This window comes from Anas platyrhynchos, chromosome 2, assembly GCF_047663525.1.
Source record: "Anas platyrhynchos isolate ZD024472 breed Pekin duck chromosome 2, IASCAAS_PekinDuck_T2T, whole genome shotgun sequence".
NCBI classification, from domain to species: Eukaryota; Metazoa; Chordata; class Aves; order Anseriformes; family Anatidae; genus Anas; species Anas platyrhynchos.
In genome coordinates, this window is record NC_092588.1 from 134,932,708 (window position 1) to 134,960,246 (window position 27,539).

General features: G+C 38.5%; 1 protein-coding gene across 2 annotated transcripts; it reads left to right on the forward strand.

Moving 5' to 3' along the window:
• The first annotated feature begins 418 nt into the window (after positions 1–418).
• Positions 419–26,887, forward strand: HEPACAM2 (HEPACAM family member 2). Of its 2 annotated transcripts, XM_072033634.1 has the most exons (10): positions 423–601; positions 5,853–6,203; positions 7,095–7,379; positions 13,972–14,268; positions 19,025–19,150; positions 19,237–19,261; positions 19,387–19,424; positions 20,066–20,139; positions 22,762–22,880; positions 26,203–26,887. In XM_072033634.1, exons 1-10 carry the CDS (start codon positions 532–534, stop codon positions 26,210–26,212), a joined length of 1,395 nt encoding a protein of 464 aa, XP_071889735.1. In that variant the 5' UTR covers positions 423–531; the 3' UTR covers positions 26,213–26,887. The 2 variants fall into 2 exon arrangements, with proteins under 2 accessions (XP_038031319.2, XP_071889735.1); XM_038175391.2 differs by lacking the exon at positions 26,203–26,887 and having other exon boundaries at positions 419–601; positions 22,762–22,884.
• Positions 26,888–27,539: the final 652 nt, after the last annotated feature.

Sequence of the window (27,539 nt, forward strand, 5' to 3'; positions counted from 1 at the left end):
TTTTGTAACAGAAAAGAGGAGGCTATCATTGGAAAAAAATCTTATCAGAGAGAGAGAGAGAGAGAGAGAGAGAGAGAGAGAGAAAGAAAGAAAGAAAGAAAGAAAGAAAGAAAGAAAGAAAGACCTGAATACTAATTCTAATTTGAAATAAGAAGAGCTACCTAGCAGCATAATATTTTTATGAAACAGTATAGCTGAAGGATGTTAATACTTGTACATTCAGTGCGTTCACTTACTTTTATTAATTTGGCGTACTTTGTATTCTGCACCTCATTTATTACATTCTCTGTCATATTTACTGTGACTCCTGGGGAAGGGTTATGATAAAGTCAGAGGCAACGAAGATGGGTGCTCATCTAACAGGTGTTCCACTCCCTTTGTTCTTTGTATACACATATTCAAATCACACAGGGCTGGGGACAGGATAGGGCCTGTTAACTCATTGCTGATTTTCCTTGCAAATAAACCTGCAGCTGCTGGTCCAAGCTCAGAGTTAGCACTGAGAAGAAGGTGGTGTTTGTATGGGGCAGGATGCTTTCATGGAGCCCTTTAGCCAACTTATTTTGTGACTTACAGTGCAAAATATATTTTCTGCTTGTAGGTAAGAAACCATATGAATTATATTTGATTTTCGTTGTGGAAGTGTGGCTTGCTTTTATACTCATAAATTTGAAGATATTTCTATTATATTGTCAGATGTATTATTTTAAGAACGTAGCCTAAAAGCTTTTAATCAGATCATGTTACTCTGTTTCATGAATTAAGCTAAAACTTTTAGAAACTGACAAAAAATAGTGCTATACATAATACGTAAATAAAACATGCACATTGATGAAAAATATATTGTCATGTTTTATTAAGTAAGATATACAAAGTGCATTCTTTTTATCAAGTAAGGCTTGACAGGTTCTGAACCAAAGTTTACAGAGATGTTACACATCTCTTTATAATTTTATAATATTCAGACAGAGCTGATATGGTATTTTCCTGTTTATTATGATGACTTGTAGTTAATACCTAAAATTTATATATAATATTTAAATGTACTTGGTACTAAAACTAAATTAAGCTTTCAGTCAGCTGAAGAATGTCTTGCATTTATTCAAGACATTCATTGCATTACATTTATTCAATATTTGGATACAGTTTTCATAATTGTACATTTGCTATCTGTGCACTTGATAAAAAACAGATGTTCTGTGCCCTTTTACAGGAAGATCCTGTGGTCAAATGTTAGATAAAGTCGTATTTCTGCAAAATCTTGTAATTTAAATCTCTGTATTTAATTGTTTTTGTAAATATCACCAGAGGTAATATATATTACAAATGTAATATGTCCTTTACTAATTTACTAATATGGGCGATTTTTTTCTTTTTTCTTTTTTCTTTTTTCTTTTTCTTTTTCTTTTTTCTTTTTTCTTTTTTCTTTTTTCTTTTTTTTCACTAAGTTCATATACGGTCACCTAGTTTCCTTGATTTTGAGCTAAACACTTTGTCGAGAGCTTTGGCTTCTTAACAATTGCACTTTCTTATGAAGAGTATCAGACTTCTTTAAAACTGAAAAACCCTTTCGATAAGAATATGGTGAATATTCACTTCTTTATCTACATTACTACTTTGTTGGACATTTCTGATTAAAATTCTGCAAGAGATATTGGCATGCAAACAGAATGCTTTGGAGTACATTGTTGTTCACTAGCAAGTTTCTTCTGATAGTCTTACTCAGGTATAAACCTCTCCTCCTATGGGAAATGGGTACCTTGTACTTTTAGTAACGACAAAAATCCAATGCAGTGGGGGCATGACACAAAGACCACTGAAGACATTGACCTCAGAGGGCAGAATCAAGTCAAGTAATGAAGCTCAGTAGAACTTGTTCTTGGACAAAAATGCCAACCTTGGGAAGAGCATTCCTGAGAAATAAGGGGTAGAGGAGTAGCAGATTTCCTGGTCCATTATATCTCTCTCACTCTTTTTTTTTTTTTTCCACAAATGAACTTATTTGCAAAAAGTGTCAAAACTATTGCCGCATACCTGATGACATCTTACACCAAGTTGAGGGTTTTTGGAGAGCTTGGGAGCTAAATGAACACTTAAGTAAAACTTAGTTGAGAATCCAAACTCACTGTGACAAGGAGATGGGCATGTTAAATTCAGAGAATAATAAAACCTCGCTAAGCAGGTTTCAGTTTACGCAGTAAACTCAAAAGTTATGTCATAGTTTTTTATTTAAACTAAAGCTGCAGTCCTTGTTTTGTGTCAATAATGATACTGTTGTGCTTGCTAATACTGATGACAGCAGGGTGAGATGGAAGCAAAACACTGGGCTCCAAATGGAGGTCATTTTTGTACAACCCACTTGGCTTATGAGTAAAACAGAACCTGTTTTGGGGAATTCCATCCTCTCTGAAAAATGTGTGTTGTAGCATATTTAGAAAACTATAGGAATAAGTTTGAGTTACATGGAATTTGTGCTTGGTGAGAAAGACGTAAAAGGACATCAACTTGTTTTTACTATTAACATTAATTCAAGGTTTAGTCATAAGTCTTCAGTTTAAATTTAACTAAAAATGAAAACATAGGAAATTAGTCCAATATTCCAGATTGCAAAAGATTTGATCTTCGTTAAAGTAGGAGCCCCCAGCAGTGCTCCCGTAAGGCCCTTTGACAGAAGGCCATTGCCCAGTGACACCTCTGAGCCTCAGGCTCAGCCTGCCAGCCGTGGGGAGCTCCCACCTGCCCATGGCTCCCTGTGAAGCCACCCCAGCAGAGCCAGAGGGGACAGCAAAGCCTGAAATCACCTAAAACCACTCCCTGATGAATGACAGGATAGCTGGCAAGGGGGAAACAGGGCTTCTTCCCTCACCTTCACCCATCTTTGCTAAAAGAATTTCCTAACTGAGCTCATAGTGTTAAATGGAGCTGCTTTTCCCCATGAATTACATGCATCCAGGCTGAACACTTTTTAAGGTTTCTATTCCCACATTTTTAACCAAGAAGAAATAAAAATTTCCAGATGCAGTTCTCTGTATTTTCTTCTGTGATGGTGATAGCTTTTGTACTGGTGTCCCCAGTTATCCTGCTCACTGGACCTGTTTGTTTCTTGCTCCTTTTTTGCACAGATCTGTGAGAAGTATCAATGGTAATACATATTTTATGATTACCACTGCAGCTGTTACTGGCTTCTTATCCTACAGCACGATCACTTACTGGCAGCTAGATAAACCCCAAAAGTGAGCAGTGTCATGCATTTAGTGAGGAAGGGTATGGCCAGATCTCTTAATTGACCATTTACAGATTTCCCAGTATCTGTGAGAGATCTTTCTTACTTCATTCAAAGAGATTAAAAAAAAAAAAAAAAATGAGGTGTATTAGTTGGTTATATGTAATGTATTTTCAACATTAAATATTTTGTGAAGGATGTTATTATTGAGGAATTATTCTCTTAAATGGATAGCAGCAGTTTGATTTGCATTGTAAGGTTTGCAGGAAGGGAAATCACTTCTGTTAAATGTTACAATAACCAGCAAAACTCATCTCCCAATAACTAGAATCTAGCTAGTCCTAAGAGCTGAGCAACATTTAAAAAAAAAAAAATCAGGCCACAAATATATTTAAAAGAAGTAGTACAAGAGGCTTCAATTCCTGTACTTCAGCTCTTTCAGGTTTATGATCTGGAAAAAGCTAAGCATGTGTTTAACATGCTCCTGTGCATCCTCCACTTAAGTCTTTCTGCATCTTTTCTACACTTTTCCTCCCTTTTTGTCCCATTCTCCTCCCGTCTCAGCTGACCCTCTAATGTACTTTCCACCTCAGTGTCTGTGCAACTCGAAATCCTCTGCCTGCTTTCTCTTTAGCCCCTGAGAAAGTGGGTTTGTGAGTCTTTCTGCTAAGGGATTTCGACATCTTCATGTAGCTATATGCTTTCTACCCCATAGCTTTCTACCCTGTAGCTGCACCAAGCTGTTTTCCTTTGGTTTCCCTGCCATACCTTCAGAAATGCTGTGAGCCATCTTCCAAAGCTGAGTGAAGTTGAGTTCAGCTTTCTGAAAAGGGGAGCCAGCTACACAATGAGTTGGTTTTTTTTGTAGACTTTGTAGCCCTCTTTTTCATTGACTATAAAAATCAGTAGCTGCTGAACAGAGGGTATACAACCAGAGGTTTCTTAGCAAACGTGTGTTTTTCCTGCAATACAGTCAGTATCTCAGAGGTGTTTTTTTTGCAGCACCTTCGGCCACATGGACAACATTGCCAGCTACCCCCAGCCAGTCCTCTCTCACACATCCCCACTCTGCTGCTTGTCATGCCCTTCCAGAGGGTCTCTAGCATTAATTAGTGGCATTACACACTCCCCAGCTACAGCTGTAGCCCCCAACCTCTTTTCATGTCCCTGCCCTGATACACAGCTCTAGTTTTCTCTATTAGCTTGTCATAAACAGCCATGAAGTGAAATCTGGAGATTCTCATCCCAAAAGATATACAAATGTCATGTTGTTCACCTGAATTGATATTTTTATATTTTCCTGTTATCTAACTGAGGAAATTATATCAATGATACCGTCCAGGTGGAGGGTGCTTGTACTGCAGCAGGAGAGTTACCTGGTTACAGATATTCAGAATAACTGGTGCACGGTGTGAGCACAACGTATGTCCTTGGGAAGCACATTCGTTCTCTTTCCAGCACATTCCTACACAGTGGTGGACAGATTACTTAAACCAGATTTATCAACATGTTATTACTGATCTCTCAAAGATGCAACTGAAGTCAATAGGAGTTACATCTCAAACATATTAAAAGCTGTTTGTGTGTGCTTTGAAAAACACAGTCATTAATATTTCAAATTGATGATCCAAAATTAGTGGACATTTTTGCTGCTATTTTTCTCGGTGCTTCAATTCCTCATCTGTGAAGTCTTATCAATTATAATGGTGTTGGGAAATCAATTCGTTAATGGCAATGCTTCACACCATTGTTGTGCTTGAAAGTACCGTGGAAAAGTTCGCATGGAAATTGATCACACAGTCCTAAGGGCAAAGTTTTAATAATGTTTTGTAAATCTTCATGAGAATGACACGATGAAAAATGGTTCTAAAATAAAGCCTGGGAAAGCTGGTGATTAACTGAAGGGTGGGTGGCTGTTTTGCACCCTGAAGGAGGCAGTGCTCTTGGAGGACATCAGGGGACTGGAAATTTTGCTTTTGCGCATATCAACGGAAAACCTTAATTCTTGCTTTTTCTTACAAGATTAGTAATCTTTCTTGAATTTAGTCTGAAGGGTACAGTACAGACAACAGTGATGACTAATTGCTGTCATTTTAATCACACTAATCTGTGAAAGCGGGCCTTCTTAGATTTTTCATTGATTTCTCAGTATAACTGGCAAAGTGACAGTAACAAAGTTCTCCCTGAATAAACACACACACAAAAAAATCCTCAGAATTGAGTTTGCAGTTGAAGACTATTAGACAATAGGAGCTCTGCAAATTGAAAGTATAAGGAAGTAAAAGGATTTTAAACATTAAGGTAAATTCATCTTTCTCCATTTTCGTCAAACTTGCAAAAACTGAAAAAAATAAATTAACCAGAAATCATAAATATCCTTCCAGCTTTGGCTTTTCCTGTATTTCAAAGCTGGAGCTCTACAACTAGATCCTACTCCACTGAAGTGAAGGAGAGTTTTTCCATTTCTTACTTGAAATCTGAATCATAACCATAAAGAAAAAGAAAAAAATTTAAAAAAAGTTTTCATCTCTGAGAATTTTTTCTCTGTGAGAATTTTTCATTTGTTTCTTCCAGTGTTCCCATTTGTGTTTTGGGTTTGTTTATTTGTTTGGTTTTCATTTTTATGCAGGTATTTGTTCTGCCTTGAAGCTGACAGTACCATCTCATACTATCCATGGTATTGAGGGGCAACCTCTCCAGCTTACTGTTGACTACAATTTCAACACTACAGCTTGTGAAATCCAAATAATTTGGCTGTTTGAGAGGCCTCAAAGTAATCCAAAATACTTGCTTGGCTCTGTAAACCAGACAGTAGTACCAGACCTGGAATATCAGCACAAGTTTACCCTCATACCACCTAATGCATCTTTGATGATCAATCCATTACGTATCAGTGATGAGGGCAACTATATTGTAAAAGTCAATGTCCGTGGAAATGGAACAATAGCTGCCAGTGAAAAGATTCAAGTAGCTGTTGATGGTAAGTTCATAAAACATAACAACTTCATTTTGAGAGTAAAATTTCTGTAGTGTTCAAGTACTGGTTCTTGGAATCCAGTTATGATAGTGCATTATTCAAACCAACTGTGCATGAATAAATGCCAATTATTGTTATGTTATTTTCCACTTCTGCTGGAGGGAATGCTGCAATAAGTCATCTTTAAACAAGCTAATGTACTGACTAATATTTCTTGATCATAAGTAAAACATTTAAGGAATCTAGAAACCAATAAATAATATGACAAATATATGAAATACTATTTCATAAGGCTCCATTATGCTATCAGTGATAAGGACATATCGATTTTCAATGAACTGCAGTTTATGGATTATACGGAGGGAGCACTATAGCTGTTTGGCTTGAAACAATTAAATGAATGAGACGTTAACGTGATAAAGTTGCAGCTGCCATTTCACTCCCACGCCCATGCCAGTTTGCAGTCATCCTCACAACTGGGCTGCCAGTGTGTTTCAGTGGGTCCTGGTGCCAGCCAAGCTGCAGGCAGCACTGTTGGGGAAGTCACTTACTGTGGGCAATGTCATCCTTTGCGCTCTTTTCTTTGCTGTGGCCACAGGGATTTGCTTATGGGACCAGAGCTGGAGACCCCAGTATACCCAACTGCAGCCTTTGTCACATAACCAGTAATATAAATAGCCCAGTTTTGTTTAAGTACTGGAATAATTCTTACAGTCACCAGCTGAGAGTATGACATTCTTTTTTTCAACCTTTAACCATATTTAACAAATACAATTTGAAATATCAATACTTTCTGGCGAGGATGATGACTGGTGTTTGCGTTGTCTTAGCAGTGAGGACTATAATGTACTGGCTAGTCACTTTTATAACTCTTCATATCTCTTTATTTTATAGTTCCTGTCACGCAGCCGATTGTGCAGACTGAGCCATCTTCTGGGGTAGTGGAGTACGTGGGGAATATCACATTAAAATGTACCGTGGGAAAAGGCACGAGGGTAGTTTACCAGTGGATGAAAAATGGGAAGCCTCTACATGCTGGCCCTAACTATATCTTTTCATCAAACAATGCTACACTTCTAATTGTTCCTGTTGTAAAAGAGGACATTGGGAATTACAGCTGTTTGGTATCCAACCCTGTCAGTGCAATGGAAAGTGAGCAAATTGCACCAACCATATATTGTGAGTATATGAAATATTCATAATTACCTTTGTATTCATAATTACCTTTGTTTGATCTGGCTGGAAAGAGTGCCTCTAACTATGGAAGAGAGGCAGAAAACTATTGAGTCAACATTATATGTGAGCTTGCATTCAAAATAAGCTTGTTTGTAGGACCTATTAGAAAGAGTCCAGAGGAGGGCCACAAGGGTAACCAGGGGGCTGGAGCACCTCTCCTATGAAGACAGGCTGAGGGAGTTGGGAATGTTTAGCCTGGAGAAGAGAAAGCTTCAGAGAGACCTTATGTGGCCTGCCAGTACCTAAAGGGGACAAACACGAAAGCTGGAGGGACTCTTTGTCAGGGGGTGTGGTGATAGAATAAGTTAGAATGGTTTTAAACTAAAAGAGGGGAGATTTAGTTTAGAAGTTAGGAGGAAATTCCATCTAGATGTTTTCTAGCTGTTGGAGTAAGGAGGTTCTGCAAGAGCTGTGCACGTTGCTATTGCCATGGACTGACAAATGTATGAATGGGATTTAGTACTGTGAGAGTTTACTGTAGTGGAAGGCTGACCTCAGTGGTACAAAACATCCTTTTCAGTCCTACAGTCCCAAGGTTTCTTTTGTGCCATTTAAGATCCCATACTGATCCTTACAAAGTTCAGAGACACTTTAGGTTTCAGTTCAAATTCATTTATTATTTTGTTGCTGTTACTGTTGATTTGCATAGGTTCTCCAAGAAGCAGCAGCTGTGGAAACTGTAATGGTTTACTGTAAGTGAAATGAGATTATTAGGAAGTCTTTACAATTAGTCTACAATTAAGGAAAAGCTGAAGCCCAGAAAGAGTGCCCATCTTCTGCATATTTTGAAACTGTCTGTTTTATACAATGAGATATTTCTGTACCGGAAACCCAGCTATATTTTTTTCAGACATATTAGCTTGATAAAAGAAAATAAGTCTTTTTGCAAATATACCTTATTCTTCAATGCACCTCATCTCTGTGAAAGATAATTTTTCAACAAGCTAATTGTAAACCATAGTTGTGATGATAAGAACACTGCCCACCTGGACATTCCTGTTCTGAACATCTGGTAACCCAATTTCATGATCCTGTCAATACTCAACTGCTTAGCTAGTCATGTGAGTAACCTCTTCAGTCAAAAGTTATCATTTAAGTGTCTGTGGCTACATACACAGACATCAGGATCTAAAATAGATGAGTAACATCACAAAATAAAAGTTGTAATAGGCCATGAAGAGCAGGCTATGATAGCCTCACGTTTGGCCATCATTGCTTGCAGGACACTGCTATGAAATATTTTTAAGGGTTTGTAATGGTGTTCTTTTAAGATGTTTATTTAAATGACCTCTAAGCAAGCTGCAAATGCACCATTGCCACCTTTCTGACTGCTGTATTAATCTGTGGCACTGTCTGTTCAGTCCATTCTTATCATATAAATAGTTATATTTTCAGAATACACTTTTTGTTTCATCAGAATCAAGGGCTTTCTTTGTGTGTAACTTAAAATATGAAATATACATATATATAAAGAGAAAATAATGCAATACTGAAAGGCTACAATGCTTGCAGTACAATCTACATCCAAATTTGTGATGGGAATTGGGGCCTTCCTTCCTGAGCTATACCAAGTTGCATAATCCCGTCCAACCTCTGCCTGCAGAGGTGGTTTGTCTTCCACCCAGCAGTTGTCAATAACACTCTGGGATAGGCCCCAGGATCCCCATGTGCCATATGTCATTGCTGCGGGGGAGTTACTGTAAGTGATAAAAAAAAAGGTCACTCACAGTAAATACCTGCCATCTGCTTAGAAACTACAACAGTCTCATGGATATAGGAGCAATTGGAAATATTCCCACAGAGCAGTAAATTGTTGCCCAGAACAGGTGATTTATTATTTTACAAGTCATTTAGTTAACTAGCTGCACTGAGATGAGAGGCTTGTTTCTGTTGAGAATGAAACAGGAAAGAAGTAGAACTGGGTGATCCATGAAGGCAGGCATTATGGTTTGGTTTGTTTTGCTTTGTTTTGTTTTTACTGAGAATCAAAAGTTGTTTTTGTTCTTCATTGCTCATTAATATTTTCCCACTTCTCCGTTATGATAATGCACCACAGAACAATTGCTATTGCAGTAGCTTGATCCAGAAAAAAAAAAGTTATTTCAAGACAAGAAGAAGAAACTGTTGTCATGGAGGCTGCAACAGGAACAGCTGTATTGCTGTGATAGAGTTGAAGTTAATAAATCGAGAGGGATTTCATTCCTTTGGACTTCCAGAAGCCAGAATATATTTGTCGCGTTAAAGGGGTGTAGCTGATTAACCGTTACGGGCCCGGTTGGATTCAGAGTACTGAACCAGTCGGACATTCACCAAAACTGGGGGTCCGCTCAGACATTCACCAAAAACGTATTAACCACCTGGGGGTCCATTCAGACATTCACCAACAATGCATTAACCGTCTGGGGGTCTGGTTAGATTCAGAACACTGAACTATCACGGATAACCACCCTCACCCTAGTTGCATTAATGAGAGCTATCACAATGCAATCAAGTATGGTTTATTACAGCAACAGATAATCAGGTTCTTTTGGATTGCCGGTGATAGTGACTATCTGCAAAAGCAAGCTAGTATGCATGAAATACACAGGTGTTACAGGTGTTCTAGGTGCGGGTTCTAGGTGTGGGTTCTAGGTGTGGGTTCTAGGTGTGGGTTCTAGGTGTGGGTTCTAGGTGCGGGTTCTAGGTGTGGGTTCTAGGTGTGGGTTCTAGGTGCGGGTTCTAGGTGTGGGTTCTAGGTGCGGGTTCTAGGTGTGGGTTCTAGGTGCGGGTTCTAGGTGCGGGTTCTAGGTGCGGGTTCTAGGTGCGGGTTCTAGGTGCGGGTTCTAGGTGTTCTAGGTGTTACAGGTGTTCTAGGTGTTACAGGTGTTATAGGTGCACAGCCTAGAAATAAAAGCGTTAAAAGGATCAAAGACTCTATAGAGATTTATAAGCAAATATTCAGATCTCACCCAAAGGCGTCCCAATGGGGGGGGAAGAGAGGCTCAGCCCGTCGACTGATCCCAGGAGTCAGGAGGTCCTAAGGATGTTGTATGTCCTTGGGATGGTATCTCCCCTGACGATGGTATCTTCCCTAACATCCCCTCTCTCTTGGGCCAATTTATATTATTTTCTATCTTTTAGGTGGAGCTTGAGTGGCTCTAGTCAAGCATATCTTAGTTATGATTGGTGTAAAGTTTTCCCGTTTCCGTTTAAAGTAATAGGCTCCGAGAAATTCAGAGCGCATGCTCAGTGAGGGGTGGTCACACCTTGGAGGCGGGTAGCTTTTGGGATGGAGGTGTGTTTTGGTATTATAATGATATTATAATGAGCAAAAACTACACTAGGGTACAGCATTTGTCAAAACATGACAGGTCTTTGGCTTAGGGTGGCAAAAAGTGCAGCTTTGTGCACAAGAACAATCGAGGCCCCACCTGATTACAGAGCCTAGCCGTGGTGTCTCCACTCCACTCTACGCTCCGTGGTGTTCCTTAGAGCTAGCACACCAAGTTTCCCCAGCACGATAGCATCTAAGGTTGGGAGCCTAGGGAATGCTCAGATAATGCAGTTATGCCCTACCCTGAAAGCCTCTTCAATGCTGTACCTTTTCCTTAAAAGTGTGAATGTTAGTTTTATTTTCCTAGTTACTTCAGGCATTTACACCACAATATTTAGTCTCAGAAAGGAGAATGCTGATTATTTGCTTATCAGAATCATATTTGAAGCTGCATATGCTCCTCAGCTACCTAGTCTTTAGGGATCACAGTGATGTATGCAAAGTCCAGGAGAGGCAACTGTCTGATCCAAACTCTGAAGGATTATCTGATGGTAACTTCTTCAAGGATGGACTTCACTGAGGTGAATCTGTTTTTCAGACTTTGACAATATTTGAATATTTCATTTGTTTGTTTGTTTGTTTGTTTTTGCAACAGCAGTTGTCAGAGTTTATAATCATTGTTTCTTTTGATTTGCAGCTTTCATACCAAAGTGTGGTCCTGCGTTAGTGCCAGCTGTGTGCGCTGCACTGCTATGGCACTGGTACAAAAGCAGAACTCAGTCCTGATTCTTTTGCAGACTGCAGTAGTCTCCCACTATAGGGAGGGAGCAGAGAGGCCTGTCAGCTATTCTTACCATTAATATCTGTTTACATATGCCAAAGGTTATATTATCGGTGAAAATAAAAGCTAATAGCGGAAAGGTCAGATAGGAGGAATCACTGAATCACTGTGAAAAGTAAAAAAAAGTATACTCCCTCCTATAAATAACGTGAGGGGTTTTAGTTTTGTTTATGAAAAAGTCAAAGTTCTGTATGTCCCACTCCTTTCCCATACAAAAAGCAAGGGGCGAGTCCCGGTGTGCGGTGCCCAGTGTGGTGACTGGGCACCACACACACAGAAATCTTCAGTCGGGGTGCACTCAGCCACACTAAAGTAATGGTGACAGGTTTGCACTTTCCAGAAGTATTTATCATAGTGTGAAGTGACGCTTGGGTACAGTAAAGCAAATGACTCGGGAGTTATGGAGCCTGTGAACAAGGAGCCCTTCATCTCAGATGCTAGATTTTTTGAAATGCCTTGGTTCTTCTCCGTGGCACCTGTGGTGTAGGTCAGAGCAGAGCTAATTCATTCTGATGTGGATCTGTATTATATGGCCCAACAAAATATCACACACGATGCTGGGTCTTCCTTAAAATGAGACTGCAAAAATCTTACCACTAAGACATAAGTAGAAAAAATAGACTTCTTGACAACTGTAAGTTGTAAAATATGAAGATATAGTTAAAAATTGAAAAAATTCAGGTTGTGGTGTCATAGTGTCCATTCTCTTTCCTAAACCTCCACAAATAGGGAAAGAAAACCACAAAAGCACACCTGAAACAGCCTGTGTGCAGCTTGCTATATGCTCTTGAAGCGGCCACTCTCATAAAACAAGGCAGAGAATAAATAGAAGCATACAGGACAAGGGGGAATGGGCTAAAGTTGCGCCAGGGGAGGTTTAGGTTGGATATTGGGAAGAACTTCTTTACCGAAAGGGATGTTAGACATTGAAGTGGGCTGCCCAGGGAAGTGGTTGAGTCACCATCCCTGGAGGTCTTTAAAAGACGTTTAGATGTAGAGCTTAGTGATATGGTTTAGTGAAGGACTTGTTCGTGTTAGGTCAGAGGTTGGACTCAGTGATCTTGGAGGTCTCTTCCAACCTAGACAATTCTGTGATTCTGTGATTCTGTGATACATGTTACCAGTAAATCTAACATTAGCCTGAATTTCCTGATAAGAAATATAGTCTGAAAGAAGCCAGCGTTCATCTTCATATCACAACAAATTTCACAAAAAAAAAAAAAAAAAAAAAAAAAAAAAAAACAGATACATTATTTTAATACTTCCAGACAACCATAGGAACGTGGAAATATTACTTGATCACATTAAAATGGACATAATATAGAGTTACCTGTCTTCTTGCTGTGCTGCCCTCGGTGAACTTTTCTATGATACTGTATAATGTGTTTTGGCTTCTTTTAGCATCTGTCAGTGGTAGGTCTGTATGTTTTGATTGCACATGGAAGCCCTTTGGGAATTATCAGCATTAAAATAATCAGTTCTTTTGACTGGAAAAAATAATTTAAAAATTAATTTAACTAAATTTATTTCTTATTCTCTACATTATTTTCTACACCCAGATCCTTGTAAAAATAGGTTTTAACATGTAAAGATGGGGGGGAAAAAAAAAAAAAAAGATCCTAAATGATATATTAATCTATTAAAAATAGCATGGGAATAACACTTACTATACTTAAATATATTGTTTTCTTTCCCATTTTCTTATGAAGATTACCCTAAAAATACGTAGCTACTCAATTATTTAAGTAATGAGCACATGTCAGCTAGACAATATGTCTCTTCTAACTATATTCAGAAATCTGTCTTGTAAGGTACAAGGGCTTCCTCTTCAAAGAAACCTAAATGTCAAAGCAGTAGAAACATACTAAAATAGGGGAAGGTTAAAATTTATTTTAGCAGGCATATATTGAAAACATTTTATGAAGTTATCTAAGGCACACCCCACTCCTCTAAGTATACCTCTAGGATAGTTGTGCAAATACTTATTATACTGCTGAGTATTACAGTGACTATTTATGTATTTCAAAGCTATTTTATTCACCTTTAGATATGTGGAGAGATTACAAATACCAATAACTTTGGCATTTGAGTAGAAAAGGTCTAGCATGCACATGAAAAATTGCTCCTTTACTTCACAACTTTTCCAACTGTGATCAGTTCTCATTATTTTTGTGGTACTGAACAAGGCATAGACCTGTGCTGTTTCCCTGAACAGTGATTAGATCAGCATTAAGCGGGTGTAGTCTGAGATAAACCTGGTAAAGATCAAATTATTGAACTGAAAGTCTTTTAATTGAAATAATTTAATCTAATGACAGCCATTCTAAAGATTAGTCCAGTTTAAAGATTCCTAGTTTAAAGATATGCTTTTACCTAACGTTTAAATGTGTACTTCTATTTTAATTTTTCCACAATGCTTTCTTTTTTCTTTTTCAATGCAGATGGACCTTACGGACTCAGAGTTAAGTCAGACAAAGGTCTGAATGTAGGGGCAGTGTTCACAGTTGACATAGGGGAAGCTATCCTGTTTGACTGCTCAGCAGATTCAAATCCACCAAATACTTACTCATGGATTCAAAGGGATGACAACACCACTCAAGTAATCAAATACGGACCTCACCTGGAAGTGGTATCTGATAAAGTGTCCCAGAAGACAATAGATTACATGTGCCTTGCTTTCAACAACGTGACTGGAAAACGAGATGAAACTCACTTCACGGTGATCATTACTTCTGCAGGTAAGAACATTGGTTCCTTGCTGCTGGCATCTGAAGAGAGCGTCAACATGAGGAAAAAGTTCTTACAGAGAGAATATACATGTGAAGTGAGGTCTTTCTAACAATGTAGTTAAAGGGATTTGAGCCATTCAATTGGATCAAGGTTTTACTCACAGTGTGTCAGAGCATGGGACAAGACCCCCTGTGATACTGAAGTTTTGTGTCAATTTGACACTCCAAATACATTTGGAGCTTTATCCCATGAGTAGAAAAACTTCCTTAGTAGGCAAACCTCATCATGACCAACTACCATGGCAGAATTATGTTTCTTACTATGTTTCTTACTTTGTGCTTTTAAAAATGATAACAATAAATGGAGGAAACATTGCAAAAATCTGCTGGGTGCCAGGGTTGGCCTTTCCTGCCAAGGGCAGATTTTGTCCAAAGCTCACTGTCTCATTCTCTGCCTTTCAGGAGTTTTGAGCCCTGGGGACCCATGGTGGTCAGTACATGGGAGAGTCTCAATCATACCTCACTGGCTAAAGTGATCAGTCACAGACTAACAGCAGTGAGGGTCTTTAATATCTTCCCAGTGTGAGGAGATAGGTATTATAAGAACCTCAGTTTAGCATATGGTGATAATGCAAGCTGTGATGATGAATGAATTACAATCTGCTTGTAAAAAACATTTTGCTTTTGTATTTAACAATCTATGAACTGTCCACTATGTTCTGCTGAGCACGTCCCCTTTGTTTCCTGTAATTTATAACCTCAGTTCCTGCATCAGATCGTGTTAAAGTGCAACAAAGCATATTTTAAGGAAAACTCCAGAAGCACACAGCTAAGAATAAGATACTGAGGAACTCTGATAACTCTTATTAATAAGGATCAATACAAGTCTTTTCAGATAAGGACCATGTGCTATTACTGTTCCAAAAAGATGTAATCAATTGCAGTTTAGAAAATTTAACAGAGCAATTTTGCTTGTGCAGAACAAAGAGCTCAGCCATTTGTTAGTAAAGTAAACAAGGTGAGCAGATGTCCATTATTCAAGCTGGTATGTAATCATCACAAATCCTTGGGGTTAAGTATGCTGAAAGGAAGACAGGTTGCAATTTTGCAATGAGAATGCTGCATTTTAAATGTTACAGTTAGTGGAGAAAGAAAACGTGAACAGACCTATGTGTCATTAGAAATAAGAAAGACATTTCCCCAGGAAGTTCATGAAAGCTGTATGGTATATTCATCAGTAAGAAATAAGAAATTCAGCTGAGATTTCCTTTTAAGGCCCCAAAAGGAAGGAAAAATCCAGAACTTAATGTTTAGTTGCACTTAAAAACATACATTTCCTAACTGACAAATATTTTACCTAAACAAAGTTTTCAAAACTATTTTATCCTGTGTATTTGGGGGAAAAAATCCCCCCTCTACAGATATTTCTTCTTGAAAAATATTTATTCAGATAGCACTAAATCCAGATGTTGAGCCCACCTGTTGCAGTGCAGCACTGATTGAACATAAAGGGTATGAATTCACCCACCTCAGTGACCCTGCTCAGGCTAAATTCTGCTTAACAGAATTTACAGAACTAACAGAAATTTTATAGGATTAAACAAATACTATGAATTCTCTTCCATGTGCCTTTTCCCTCTTCCTATAATCCTAGGTACAGAGCTTGGACTGTGCCTTTCAAAACACTGGAAATGCCATTTAAGCAGCAATAGGAACATCAATGGCTTGGAAGAGTTTGCAATCCAACCTTAGTTTCAGATTGAAACTCACCTCTACAGCACTAGTAACAGATGCCTAATTAATGCAAAAAATCATTAACAATTTTATTAATAAATTACAATTATATCAAAAAGTGCACTAACCACAGTCTGTTTTTGGCCAAGACTAGCTAGGTTTTAAAATAATAGAATCTATCTCATTATGTACACAAGTCATTTCTCACTCCTCAAACTGAGTCAGTTTGAGTGTTAAATGCATGCAAAGACCGCTTCTTTGTTTTCTGCACAAATGTGCTTGTGGATATGAGATTTATTGAGTCTAAATTTAAAATAATTATTTTTAAAAAGGATTTTTAAGGACTCATCTGTCTTTCCAAGTTCTTTTTTTTTGTTTGTTTGTTTGTTTCTTGATGAAAGAGGTACATTGAAATAAAAAAAAAATAAATGGTGAATTTGCAGAGATTTATTTTCCTGAATGTTTGGGATGCATCTTGTTTGAAATCCACACATTTCATCCATGCAATAGCCAAAATGTCTCAGTGCACCCAAAGCCAGCACAATGGCAGTGAGTTATGTAATGTGAGTTATGTAATGTGAGTAGATGCTGTAGATATGTACACATATGTAATGTATAGTAGATGCTGTACAGGCAGTACAGGAGTTCATAGGTGGAAATGCATCCAGCTAAATAATGCACATTTGAGTTGTGTTAATAAAGCTGGCACTGGCAAATACACAGCATTAATTCACATGTATGGACTGTGACATGGCTTCTAATTTAACAAATTCTACACCATTCAGAGCAAGAGGTGGGAATTATGACTGCACAAGCAACTATGCTTGGCATTTCCAAACTTTCAAATTCCTGTCTTTGCAAGTTCTATGTAGGTGTTTTCAACATATTTTTGTGTATTTAATTGTATATATTCTGCTTGTGCTGTATCAGTAAATATTGCTGGAAAAGTTCTGCTAATGTGTATCTCCAAAAAGGAAAGAAATCCCATGTATCTATATAGGCATGAATACAAGCAAACATAATTTATTAGATTCTGATTAGATTCTGGTTATTTTATAAATAACCAGACTGTCAGTGATGTAAAAACCTTTATAAAAAACTCCAGTAGTTCAGTTAGTCCCTCCTACTATGCAGCTCCTACAGGGGGGATGATTTCCCTCCCATCCAGCACAAACTACTTGAAAGAAGTATCAATATCAAGGGGTTGCAGATGAAGAATAAACAGAGGGAAAGAGAGGTGTATGCAGCCCTACGATAGGAGGGCAGTTGTGTTGAGTTACAGATATTGTTGTCTTAACCTTTGGTCCCACAGCAAGCCCCCTGGACGATTTTGTCTTCTGCCTTCAATGAGCTAGCAATGCCATATTAGCAAAAATTATCCCACAGTCTCCTGCATATTGAACAACCCCAAGTGTGGGATGGATGAAGCCATCAGTTGTCATAAAGCATTGAGTCTGTGCTACTCCAGCTATACATAATCTGCACTGGTTTATTTTTTCCCCAGCTACTCTCCGTTTTCACCCGATAGTTTTCAGTCTAGGAATTGCTTGCTTGATCACCGTAATTATAATTCTTTATTCTATTAGCAAAGTCAATCAAACTTTGGCACTATCAAACATGGTTTCTGCAGTGTTGTTGCCTGCACACCACTACCTTTGTGATATTTGCACTTTATGAAACATTTCATTTTATTTATTTAAGTAAGGGCAGACAACCTGAGAGACAAATAGCAGTTGTGCTGGTGACCAGCGTATTATCTTTTCATGCATGAAGTAGAAAATGTACACAACACAAGGACTGCTGGTTAGATACAAGGTGCTGGCTCCAGCCATTCACAAAGACCTAATAACCTACAGGGAGAGGAACAGCAGCACTTTGTAGGCACTTTGATATGAACAGGAACCTGTGCTGATCCACTGAAAGCCAAACACCAAAGCAGAGGGAAAGATACTCATTTATGCTCCCCATGAGAAGATGCAACACATCTGACACACCACATGCCATTGAGGTGGCTCTGACACAGATGTCTGAATGCCAACTCAAATGCTGTGCAGCCCACAGCTACTTTACAAATTTCTGAGGTGTGCACAATTTTATCGTAGAGCTCCCCTGCCCAAGAGCCATGCACAGTCAGATACCTCACCCCCTAGCTCTAGAAATGAGGCAGTTTGTTGCCTTCTGTCTGCTGCAGTGCCAGGAGGGAGGATCTCCCCTACCATCTAGCTAAATGCAGGCTGCTCTATCAGACAGTAAAATATACCAGGGAGGCATATAATTGTGTGTATGTGAAATTGTCGCATCTCTGCTGACTCTAAACACACCCTGCTGTCCCTTCAGGACTCCCGTGTGGGACAGGATGGCATTCATTGCATTTTGGAAAGTCAGTTTTGGAAGCTACCACGTTCCAGTCTTGGCTTGCAAATAGAGTGCTTTGAAAGCATGATAGTCTCCTGCTGTTTCCTAACACAGTCTGACACAAACACAACCAGCTGACTGCATTTTTATTAGAAGAAGGAAAAACTATCTCACCTCGTGATTTGTTTGACATGTCTGTTGGCCTGGCAGAGTGGAAATCCATACCCTATAACAACAACCTGCAGAGGAGAGGGTTTGCTGTTAATCCACGGTGATGGAATCACTGTGGAGACCTGGTCCTTGCTCCTGGTTCACCCATGATTTCCTGAGTACCTACAGGTTCTGCTGCCTGTTTTCTTTGTAGTTCAGAGTCTCTGTGACTAAGAGACATTCATTTACTTTTTGTGATGTTCTAATTCCTGGATTATGTTGACAGGCCTTCATTTAGCTCTAGGTACCATTCTTTTCTGGACTCTTTTCTGGTATGCATGTAATTCCTTTCCCAGTTTAGATGATTTGTGGGGAATCGTTACCAATTCACAGGAACCTAAAATTTATATCTATTATACCTATTTACTAGCTTTTTATGAATTTATAAAGATGCATTTTTCATTGTTGGAATATCACTTTGGACAGAACAGGAGACTAAATGTGGTACCCATCTTCTTTGATACAGGATTGGAAAAGCTGGCCCAGAAAGGAAAATCTTTGTCATCTCTTGCAGTAATAACTGGAATTTCATTATTTTTGATCCTAGTTATGGTCTTTCTGTTCGTATGGAAAAGGTATCAGCCACATAAAGGTATGTAAAAGTTAAGCATGTTCTGGCTATTCTTCTGAAATATTAGAACATAAAGAATGATTTTTTCTGTTTTCTCTTCTTTTCAGTGATACGACAGAAGCTGCAGAGCAGGTACAAAAAAAAAAAATTTTTTTGGTTTTGAAATCCACTCCATTACAAGAATTACACTTTTTCATATTAATTTTCTCTCCTTGGCTTGTGACATCAAATTAAAAAGCGTGTTTATGTTTTTTTAGGCCAGAGGCTGATTACAAAAAGGCACAGACGTTTTCAGGTAATGCTAATGAAAGAAGTGTGAGCATAAGGTCAAATCCATTCTTACTGAAAAATAGCATCTCTATGTACAAAAAGAAAGAAGGAAAGGAAGGGAACTACATTTAGCTTGGGCTGTACACCTCTATTTTAGCTTTCTTAGGATAAAAGCAAAAGGAGAACAGGTCAGCATGGGTTTAACTCGTGTAGAGTTCACACCAGTATGCATCCTGCTGGCTTGAACTCAAGCTGTTCAGGTAAATTAAAGCTAAACTTCTGAATGCTGATGGCACCAAGCAATACCACAATCTTGAGATCATAATGAAATATTATAATTGGGCTTGTATCATAGAACTCCACTGGACAAGAGCTGTGCTCAGGCAGATACCTGAGGTCAGCTGGAGGCTCTGCTCTTGGTCCGAGGCCCTGGGGATCACCAAGCAGTGTGCACACTGGTGGTGCAGCTGCCCTGCCTGGCTCCATGCCAGCTCAGTGGTTTAAAGTGGTTTAAAGTAGACCAAACATCCAATATTCAGCTGTTTGTTGTTTTGGTTTTGTTTTGAAATTAGGCCAAATGAGTTTTCCCATCCATATTTAAACTGTCTATTCTGGATTCATATTACATCTTGACATGTTTTTCATGTTTGTTCATTTTAACTTCAGGACATGAAAGTGCATTGGATGATTTTGGGATCTATGAATTTGTTGCTATTCCTGATCATGCCAGTGGTTCTAGGGTATGTGACTTTATGTTGCAAACTGATTTTTTTTTCTATTTCTTTAGGAGTACTAAATGTCAGCACTAGAATCCTTTTGCCAGTTCATTTCTGTTGGTTTTCATAGTTGCTTTTATGACACCCTTTTCGTAACTATTGTTTACTCAATGCTTTCTCTTTCTTTACTAAGTTTCCAGTTCAATACATGTATCATCATGGTGCAGGAGGGAACTAACCAAACTCTACATGGAACAATGTCAGTTCAGTTACCCTATGGTAAAAGAATATCACTAGTGTTGGGTAGATGAGTAATAGTGAACCATTCTCCCTTGTCTCTGTATTGTTGCTCACACAACATACAACTTTGACAGTGCAGAAAAGCCTCAAGAGATATTTAAAGTATTGTTGGTAAAAATAGTTTCATGTATTGCAAGGGAGGACTTAAGCACAAGCATTTTGCTGGCAGAAAAAATCTCTACTACGTATGCTATTTCTTTGCACTGTGACTGTGCAGATACTATTATTGACCATTATTCTGCTGTGGTGTAAGATGGATAAGCTAGAAAAATAGGCCCAAGTGAACCTGCTGAAGTTCAACAAGACCAAGTACAAGGTGCTGCACCTGGGTTGGGGCAATCCCAAGTGAATGAGGAGACTGGGAGAAGAACTCATTGAGAGCAGTCCTACAGAGAAGGACTTGGGGGTTCTGGTGGACGAGAAGCTCAATATGAGCCAGCAGTGTGTGCTTGCAGCCCAGAAGGCCAACTGTGCGCTGGGCTGCATGAAGAGAGGAGTGGCCAGCAGGAGACAGAGGTGATTGTCCCCCTCTGCTCTGCCCTTGTGAGACCTCACATGGACTGCTGCATCCAGGTCTGGGACCCCCAGAACAAGAAGGGTGTGGGGCTGTTAAAGGGGGACCAGAGAAGGGTCATGAAGATGATCAGAAGGCTGGAGCACCTCTCCGATGAAGACAGCCTGAAAGAGCTGGGGCTGTTCAGCCTGAAGAAGAGAAAGCTCCTGGGTGACCTTATTGCAGCTTTTCTTTACTTAAAGCAGGCTTATAAAAAACATGAACAAGCTTTTACTTGAGCAGATAATGATGGGACAAGAGGGAATGCTTTTAAACTAAAAGAGGGGAGATTTAGATTAGATACTAGGAGGACGTTCTTTACTCTGAGGGTGGTGAGGCACTGGCACAGGCAGCCCAGAGATGCTGTGGATGCCCCATCCCTGGAAGTGTTCAAGGCCAGGCTGGATGGGGCTTTGAGCAACCTGGTCTGGTGGGAGGTGTCCCTGCCCATGGCAGGGGGTTGGAACTGGGTGGTCTTTAAGGTTCCTTCCAACACAAGGCATTCTATGATCCTGTGGTTCAGTGATTCTAGCAAAATGACAAAGAAAACGAAGAAATCAGCCTACAGAATTTAGGGACAACAGTCTGAAACTTGAAGGAAGTACAAGAACTTTCCGTTTGTTAGGGAAAATTTCTGGCAGTAGTCTTGTTCATTTGGAAAGCATCAGGATGGTCAGGTAAGGGACAGCTCTTAAACATGATCATGTAGGGGCTCATCGATAGTCAAGGCTATTTTGTTTTTATAATTATTTCTCTCCATACATGATGTATTACAAAAACAACCACAGGTAATAAACTCTTTTCTCTGTTGGGATTAGACGGTTGACATAGGCACTGAAGAGCTAGACTGCTATAGTAAAAGTCAGTGTAAGAACAGAATTTTACAGCACCAGCAATAGAAAGCTTTTAGAAAATGGAGGGGCCAAACTGGGTCTGTGAATGCTTGTGACAATAAGAGGCTTAGCAAACACAGAATTCAGAACCTAAATCATACCAGCCCTGAGTAGCCTCTGATATCCCTAGGGCTGATCGTATCACAAAGTCAGATCACTGCTTAAGTATCTTGCAGAATCAGAGCCTTAGTAAGTCAGGGAGGAGAGGTGACCACAGCAGAGTGGATTTACAGGTACTTATATCCATTATAATCTGCAGCACAATTTCAGGAAACAGGAAAAGCTCCACTGGTTTAGCTACTCAGATTTGTGACATTGCAGATATAGTCAGCATTTGATCCGCTGATTCATTTTAGTCAGCAAAAAAATGGAAAAATAAGAAATTGGAAATAATGAAGAATGGGAAGTTGGATATGGAAAGAAATCCTTATGGATTATGAGTCTAGGTATGAGTCATGGTAAATGAAAATTTCTCACAGTTAGAGAGAATTTCTCTCACTTTAACATGATGGTGGGAGTTCTATACTGAGCCTTTTCCCTAAATATTTTCTAATTTTTTACTATCTATTCTCCTACTTCTGTCTTCTGTTATTAAATTTTCCTTCCTTGACTTGTGGAATAGTAATATAAAATAGTTGCTATATTAAATGCAAAAGCTGCATTCTAAATCTTCTTAGATCTTAACTGACTTTTGTTTACATTACTATAAACATGACGAAAATTTACCCAGAATTAAATGTGATCTAATAAATTGTTAAATCCATGCCCAAAATGTTGATGGAGAAGGGATGATCTGTTGTTAAAGTGTGAGAGAGAGAGAGAAGTTACATTACCAGTTTCATTTCTGTTGAACCTTTTCCCATTTGTAATTACAGCAGAAACACTCTTTGCTACTTTTAGGTTTCAAGTCAATCTGTTCCTGGCCCTGCCACTGTCCCAGGCCAGGATATGCTTAATACAGTTTATGAAGTTATTCAGCATATTCCCGAGCAGCAGCAGCAGCAGCAGGACCATCAACAGTAAGTTAAAGCCTGTGTGCACTCGTGGTAGCTCAAAGACAAGGACTTCTGCATATGTTTGAGACAGAACAATTCGCATGTTGGTGGTTGGTGTTTGATTCCAGTGAAAGGGGTAAGGAAGCAAAAAGATGTGAGCTACATCAGTTCTTCCACCATTTCCTATACAATCCTACACAATTCCTATACAACTTCCACTTTACCTCCAGACTCCAACCTTCCATTTCATCATGCCACATTTATCGAAGCATGAAGAACAAAAGCTAAGACCTTTAAACACAATTTCAAGGGGAAATTCCAAAATGCTTTAAGAGGGTAGCTACAGTTTGACAGCACTGAGATCTCAGCATTTCCCACTGAGCAGGTTACATCTTTAATTGAGGCAGTTTAATTGGCAGCCCGGCTTCCAGACATGCCAGTCATGTGCCAAGAAGAGTTAGGGTATTTTTGCACTGTTGAAACTGGCCAGGTGGTCAATGACCAAGGGTTGTTTGCAATGGTCACTGAAGTACTGACAGGCAATGCTCCATTATCTGAGTAGCTGATGTCTTAACTAATTAACTGATTTTAACTAATTTTTTAGAGCAAAATAAGTATTGTTCTGCAGTACCATGGCCTGGAAGTCCAGGAAAATGCCTTTGCTGAGTTAATTACCAGCTAGGGGATGCTAGTCCTGTTTTTATTCAAACCTACTGCATCGTACCTCTTGGCATAAGAGTAGTGAATACACTGTAAAGTTTTTGTCATGGCAGTGTAGCTACCACAAATCTGCTCTGAATATTGGCAGTCTTACAAATTAAGAACAGCTCACAAGACTTTATTTGGTAACAAGCCTGTTTTATCACATTTTCCATATTTTTTACTGTGTTACATTTCTTTTATTCTTGAAATGGAAAATACTCATTCTTGCAAATATACTAATCAGTTGGCTGAGTAATCACAATGCTTGTGTGGCTGCATTACCATTCAGTACTTGCACTACTAAAAATTTTGTGCAGGTTACAATTTCAACTGTGCATCTAAATTATGTATGCAAACATGCAACCGTGCTTGTGAAAGCAAGCTGATTAGCGAGAAACGAATAACGAATTACTACTGACGTTTATACTTTGTTTGGAGTTACTCGCTTTGAATCAAGATGATTTTTTAGACCAGATGTAAGAAATAGCAATCACAAAGTACTTTTTCTTCTTACTCTTGTATGTCTCCCTTCTCAGCTTTCTCGCTGATGTATGACTCTACTAAAAGAATGCGTTCAAAGTAAAGATAACTTAAACTTTGTGCCAGTTCATATTCCAACTCAAGCTTCACAAAATGAATTCTGTAGCTGTAAAGGACTTGTTTGTATAACCACATTTTGCTGTTCTCTTCATTTAACAATATTTTTAAAAAGAAACATAGGAGCAACATTTCCACTAAAAAGACCAGGATAGGTTCTGCTAAATATGATAAAGGGTAAATGACTCAGCTTTGAAAGACTGTCTTAGAAAGACGAATTTTCCAATTCCTGACCTGCAGTGAAGGAGCACTCTTAGTGAATAAATTGGAACAATTAATACTTGTATTTTCAGCAGGATGCTTCAGCACTGAGTATGATGAAAAGTAAAACATCACAAAATTGGAAATGGAGCTGGGGAAGTAATTTCAGACTCCTGTAGTGCAAAGTAGTGATTTGCCTATCGATGGGTTCCATGAACTCAGTATGCAGGCTTCTGTACAGTAACCAGCAATGCTCATGGGAAGCGTGATACAGGATTTGCCTGCACTTTGCCTGTGACAGGAATTTCTCTTTGTGAAAAGCAAAAGAATAGATGTTAAGGCAGCCAAATTGGTTTGCTGGGAAAGTGACCATTCTGCTCATATTCCCTGAGGTCCTGACTAGAAGTGCTGTAAAATTTATTAGAACTAAAAGGCAAGGAAAAATAAGTAGAAAACACATTATTTCATAGTTTAATGCCCAGATTTACTGTCTGAGAATCTTTCAAATCCTCTCTTTGAACCTAAAATCTGCAGTGTCAGTTGATTTTCTATCTCTTTTTGTATAAATCCCAGCTACAGTACTGGCAAATTCTCAGACTAACCAACACATAACACTCTGAGAATAGCTTTTCACTAACACTTTTTGTTATGCTTTTATCAGCCTTTTCATTCAGTCACACACACATGCACCTATGCCTCTGAGCTCTAATGAGCTCTAAATAACTGCAAAAAGTTCAGCCATGCCCCAGCTCTTCAAAGGTAAGAATACTGCTGAAAAGTAATAAAACTCTTAAACTCCCCTGGGGCTGAACTGAGGGACTGAAAATCTAATTGCGGTCAAAAGAATAGACCTGGGATGATAGCTGGGTTGTCATTTTTATGTTCTTATGGTGATACTAGCTGTTGAGTGCACCAGTCTTTTGCAGATTTGCCTCCTTCCTCAAGGAATCCCAGTGGAAACATCAGATATGGATTTGAGGAAAATCCCATGCCCCATCTCTGTGATAGACTGTCATAGGATGTTACAAGGCTGTAGCACATTCAATCATTTCATTAAAAACACTCCTCTAAACTGATTTTTTTTTATCATCCTTGCACGTTTTTTAAACTAAATATAAATCCTTTGTCAAAGAGGACAATTGACTTTTTCCACATATTAAAAAAATAAAAATAAATTAGAAAATGGCTACAAAAGCTAATGAGCAAGAAGTTTAGCCAGTTCTTGTTCATAAGCATTGACAGCTCAAAACTCTTCTGACAGAGGAAATTGTAACTTAGGTAGCATTTTCACTTCAAATGAAGATAAATCTACATCATCTCCCTCTCCTCTCATATGCACTGTTTCTCTCAGATCAAGCATTGCCATGGCACAGATTTCTGCTCTGCCATCTGCTGAAGAGCAATGAGGATGTAAACCTTCGCCAGACATTTTGGCATGGGGTTTGTGCTGTGTACACCGACAGCCTATCATTACTGTTACTCTTTAGCAGGTGCTCAGTGCAAAATTGTTGATAACATACAAACAGCTTGAAATATTTGTACTGAAAAGGCAGCATTCTGGTGTGCCATATTAGCCAGGAAGGCATCATTTATGTATGGCTCAGACCTGTCTTGCCGCTAATTATATCTTTCAAAACTGGAGATCTTATGCATACTAAAAATTCAGCCAAATATCAGTGTGTTACAGATATGCCCTTGGAGCTATCTTTCATGCTAAAGAAGTGTTTTTTATTTTGTGTCTAGCATTGCTGGTTTGCGTATATGTTTGCAACAGTGTTCTTTTTTAACAAAAAAAAAAAAAAAGGAAGCATTGTGTACAACTATTGTTATATCTGTTCTTTCCTAGATGTATATGAAGATGCAGGAACAGGAAACCAAAGCATCTGAAAATACAAAATGGACTTAATTTTCTTTGTTATATATTGAAAAGAAGTGCCCACAACTCTAAAAATACCAAAGGCTTGCACCAGCTTTTCTTGAAATAGCAGCTTATCTTCAGACTTTGGGTGCTCTGAATTGTCTTTTTTTTTTTCTTTTACTTCTGTTTAAGTCATAGTTTCTTGCATGTCTCTTTTTCATTCTTTTTTTTTTTTTCTTCCTTATTTATGGATACAAAAAGTCAAACAGCTTAAAAATCATAGTATAAAGCCTATACATTTTATTATAATAGTGGGTGGGAGAGACACAGAGGACCCACAGAGAGACATAGAGGCCCACAATGCCTCCCATGCTTGTTTTATTTTAAAAAATTGAAAGAAAAAAAAAAAAAGTGCAAGGAAGATTTTCACTGGGCTAGATTTTTACAAGAGAAGGTCTCCATGAAAAGTAATAGATAGTAATAGATGCAATATGTCAGATTGCAAAAGACATTCAAAGTTTAAAATAAAGTCATTCTTTTAACTCTTTCAATGTAACAGTATCTTTTAATTTACCAGCTTAGAAACTGATCTGTAAAGCAGTTACAGTATAAAAATGTACATATGTATATTATTCTAAATAATGTGTTCTTATTAAATTCTGTTTCATTTCCATTTGAAGTGGTTCTCTACTTGCTGCCAAAGAGCCTGGTTTTCATTGACTAGAGGAGCAAGAAGCATTCGGATCATTTCTGCAAGCTACAGAATGTTTAGACTATTTATACATTACAATTCTCCAGTGCAAATGAAACCAATTTTAAACAGACAATGTGCTACAAGCCCCTTTGCAAATACAATAAGCCTCCTTCAGAAGATCCTGTTAGCAGGTGTCTGAATCCTGCAGGAAAATTCAGTATTATTTCCATAGGGTCAGCTATTATGTGGCTTCAGTTAGCTTCAGCCAGAGAAAAAGGAAATTATGAAATGAATTAGAATAATCTACAGAAACGGGGGGGGAGGGGGGGGGAGAAGAAAAAAAAAGTGCACTTTAGTATCAGCTAATCCTGAGGCAAATCATCAGGCTGAGTAATGAGTAATAAGAAGTACACAATGTGCCCACCCTTGAAGAGAGACTGTATGGGGTTATTTAAATGATTTGGTATTATGAAAAATAATTTGCATTTTTATAATCACTTCCCTAATCCATGTTTACTAAACATTCTTCCTCTCTCCTTCTTTCAAAGAAGAGGGAAAAGAACAAGCTTTTCTGTAAATACTCTGATTTCATGATGCCAAAAAAAAAAAAAGGGGGGGGTGAGGGGGTTGG

Coding starts and splice junctions, on each gene's coding strand:
- HEPACAM2 (XM_072033634.1), top strand. CDS start 532: ATGCTTTCATGGAGCCCTTTAGCCAACTTATTTTGTGACTTACAGTGC. Junction 6,204..7,094: donor GATTCAAGTAGCTGTTGATG/GTAAGTTCATAA, acceptor TTTATTTTATAG/TTCCTGTCACGCAGCCGATT. Junction 19,425..20,065: donor AAAGGCACAGACGTTTTCAG/GTAATGCTAATG, acceptor TTTTAACTTCAG/GACATGAAAGTGCATTGGAT.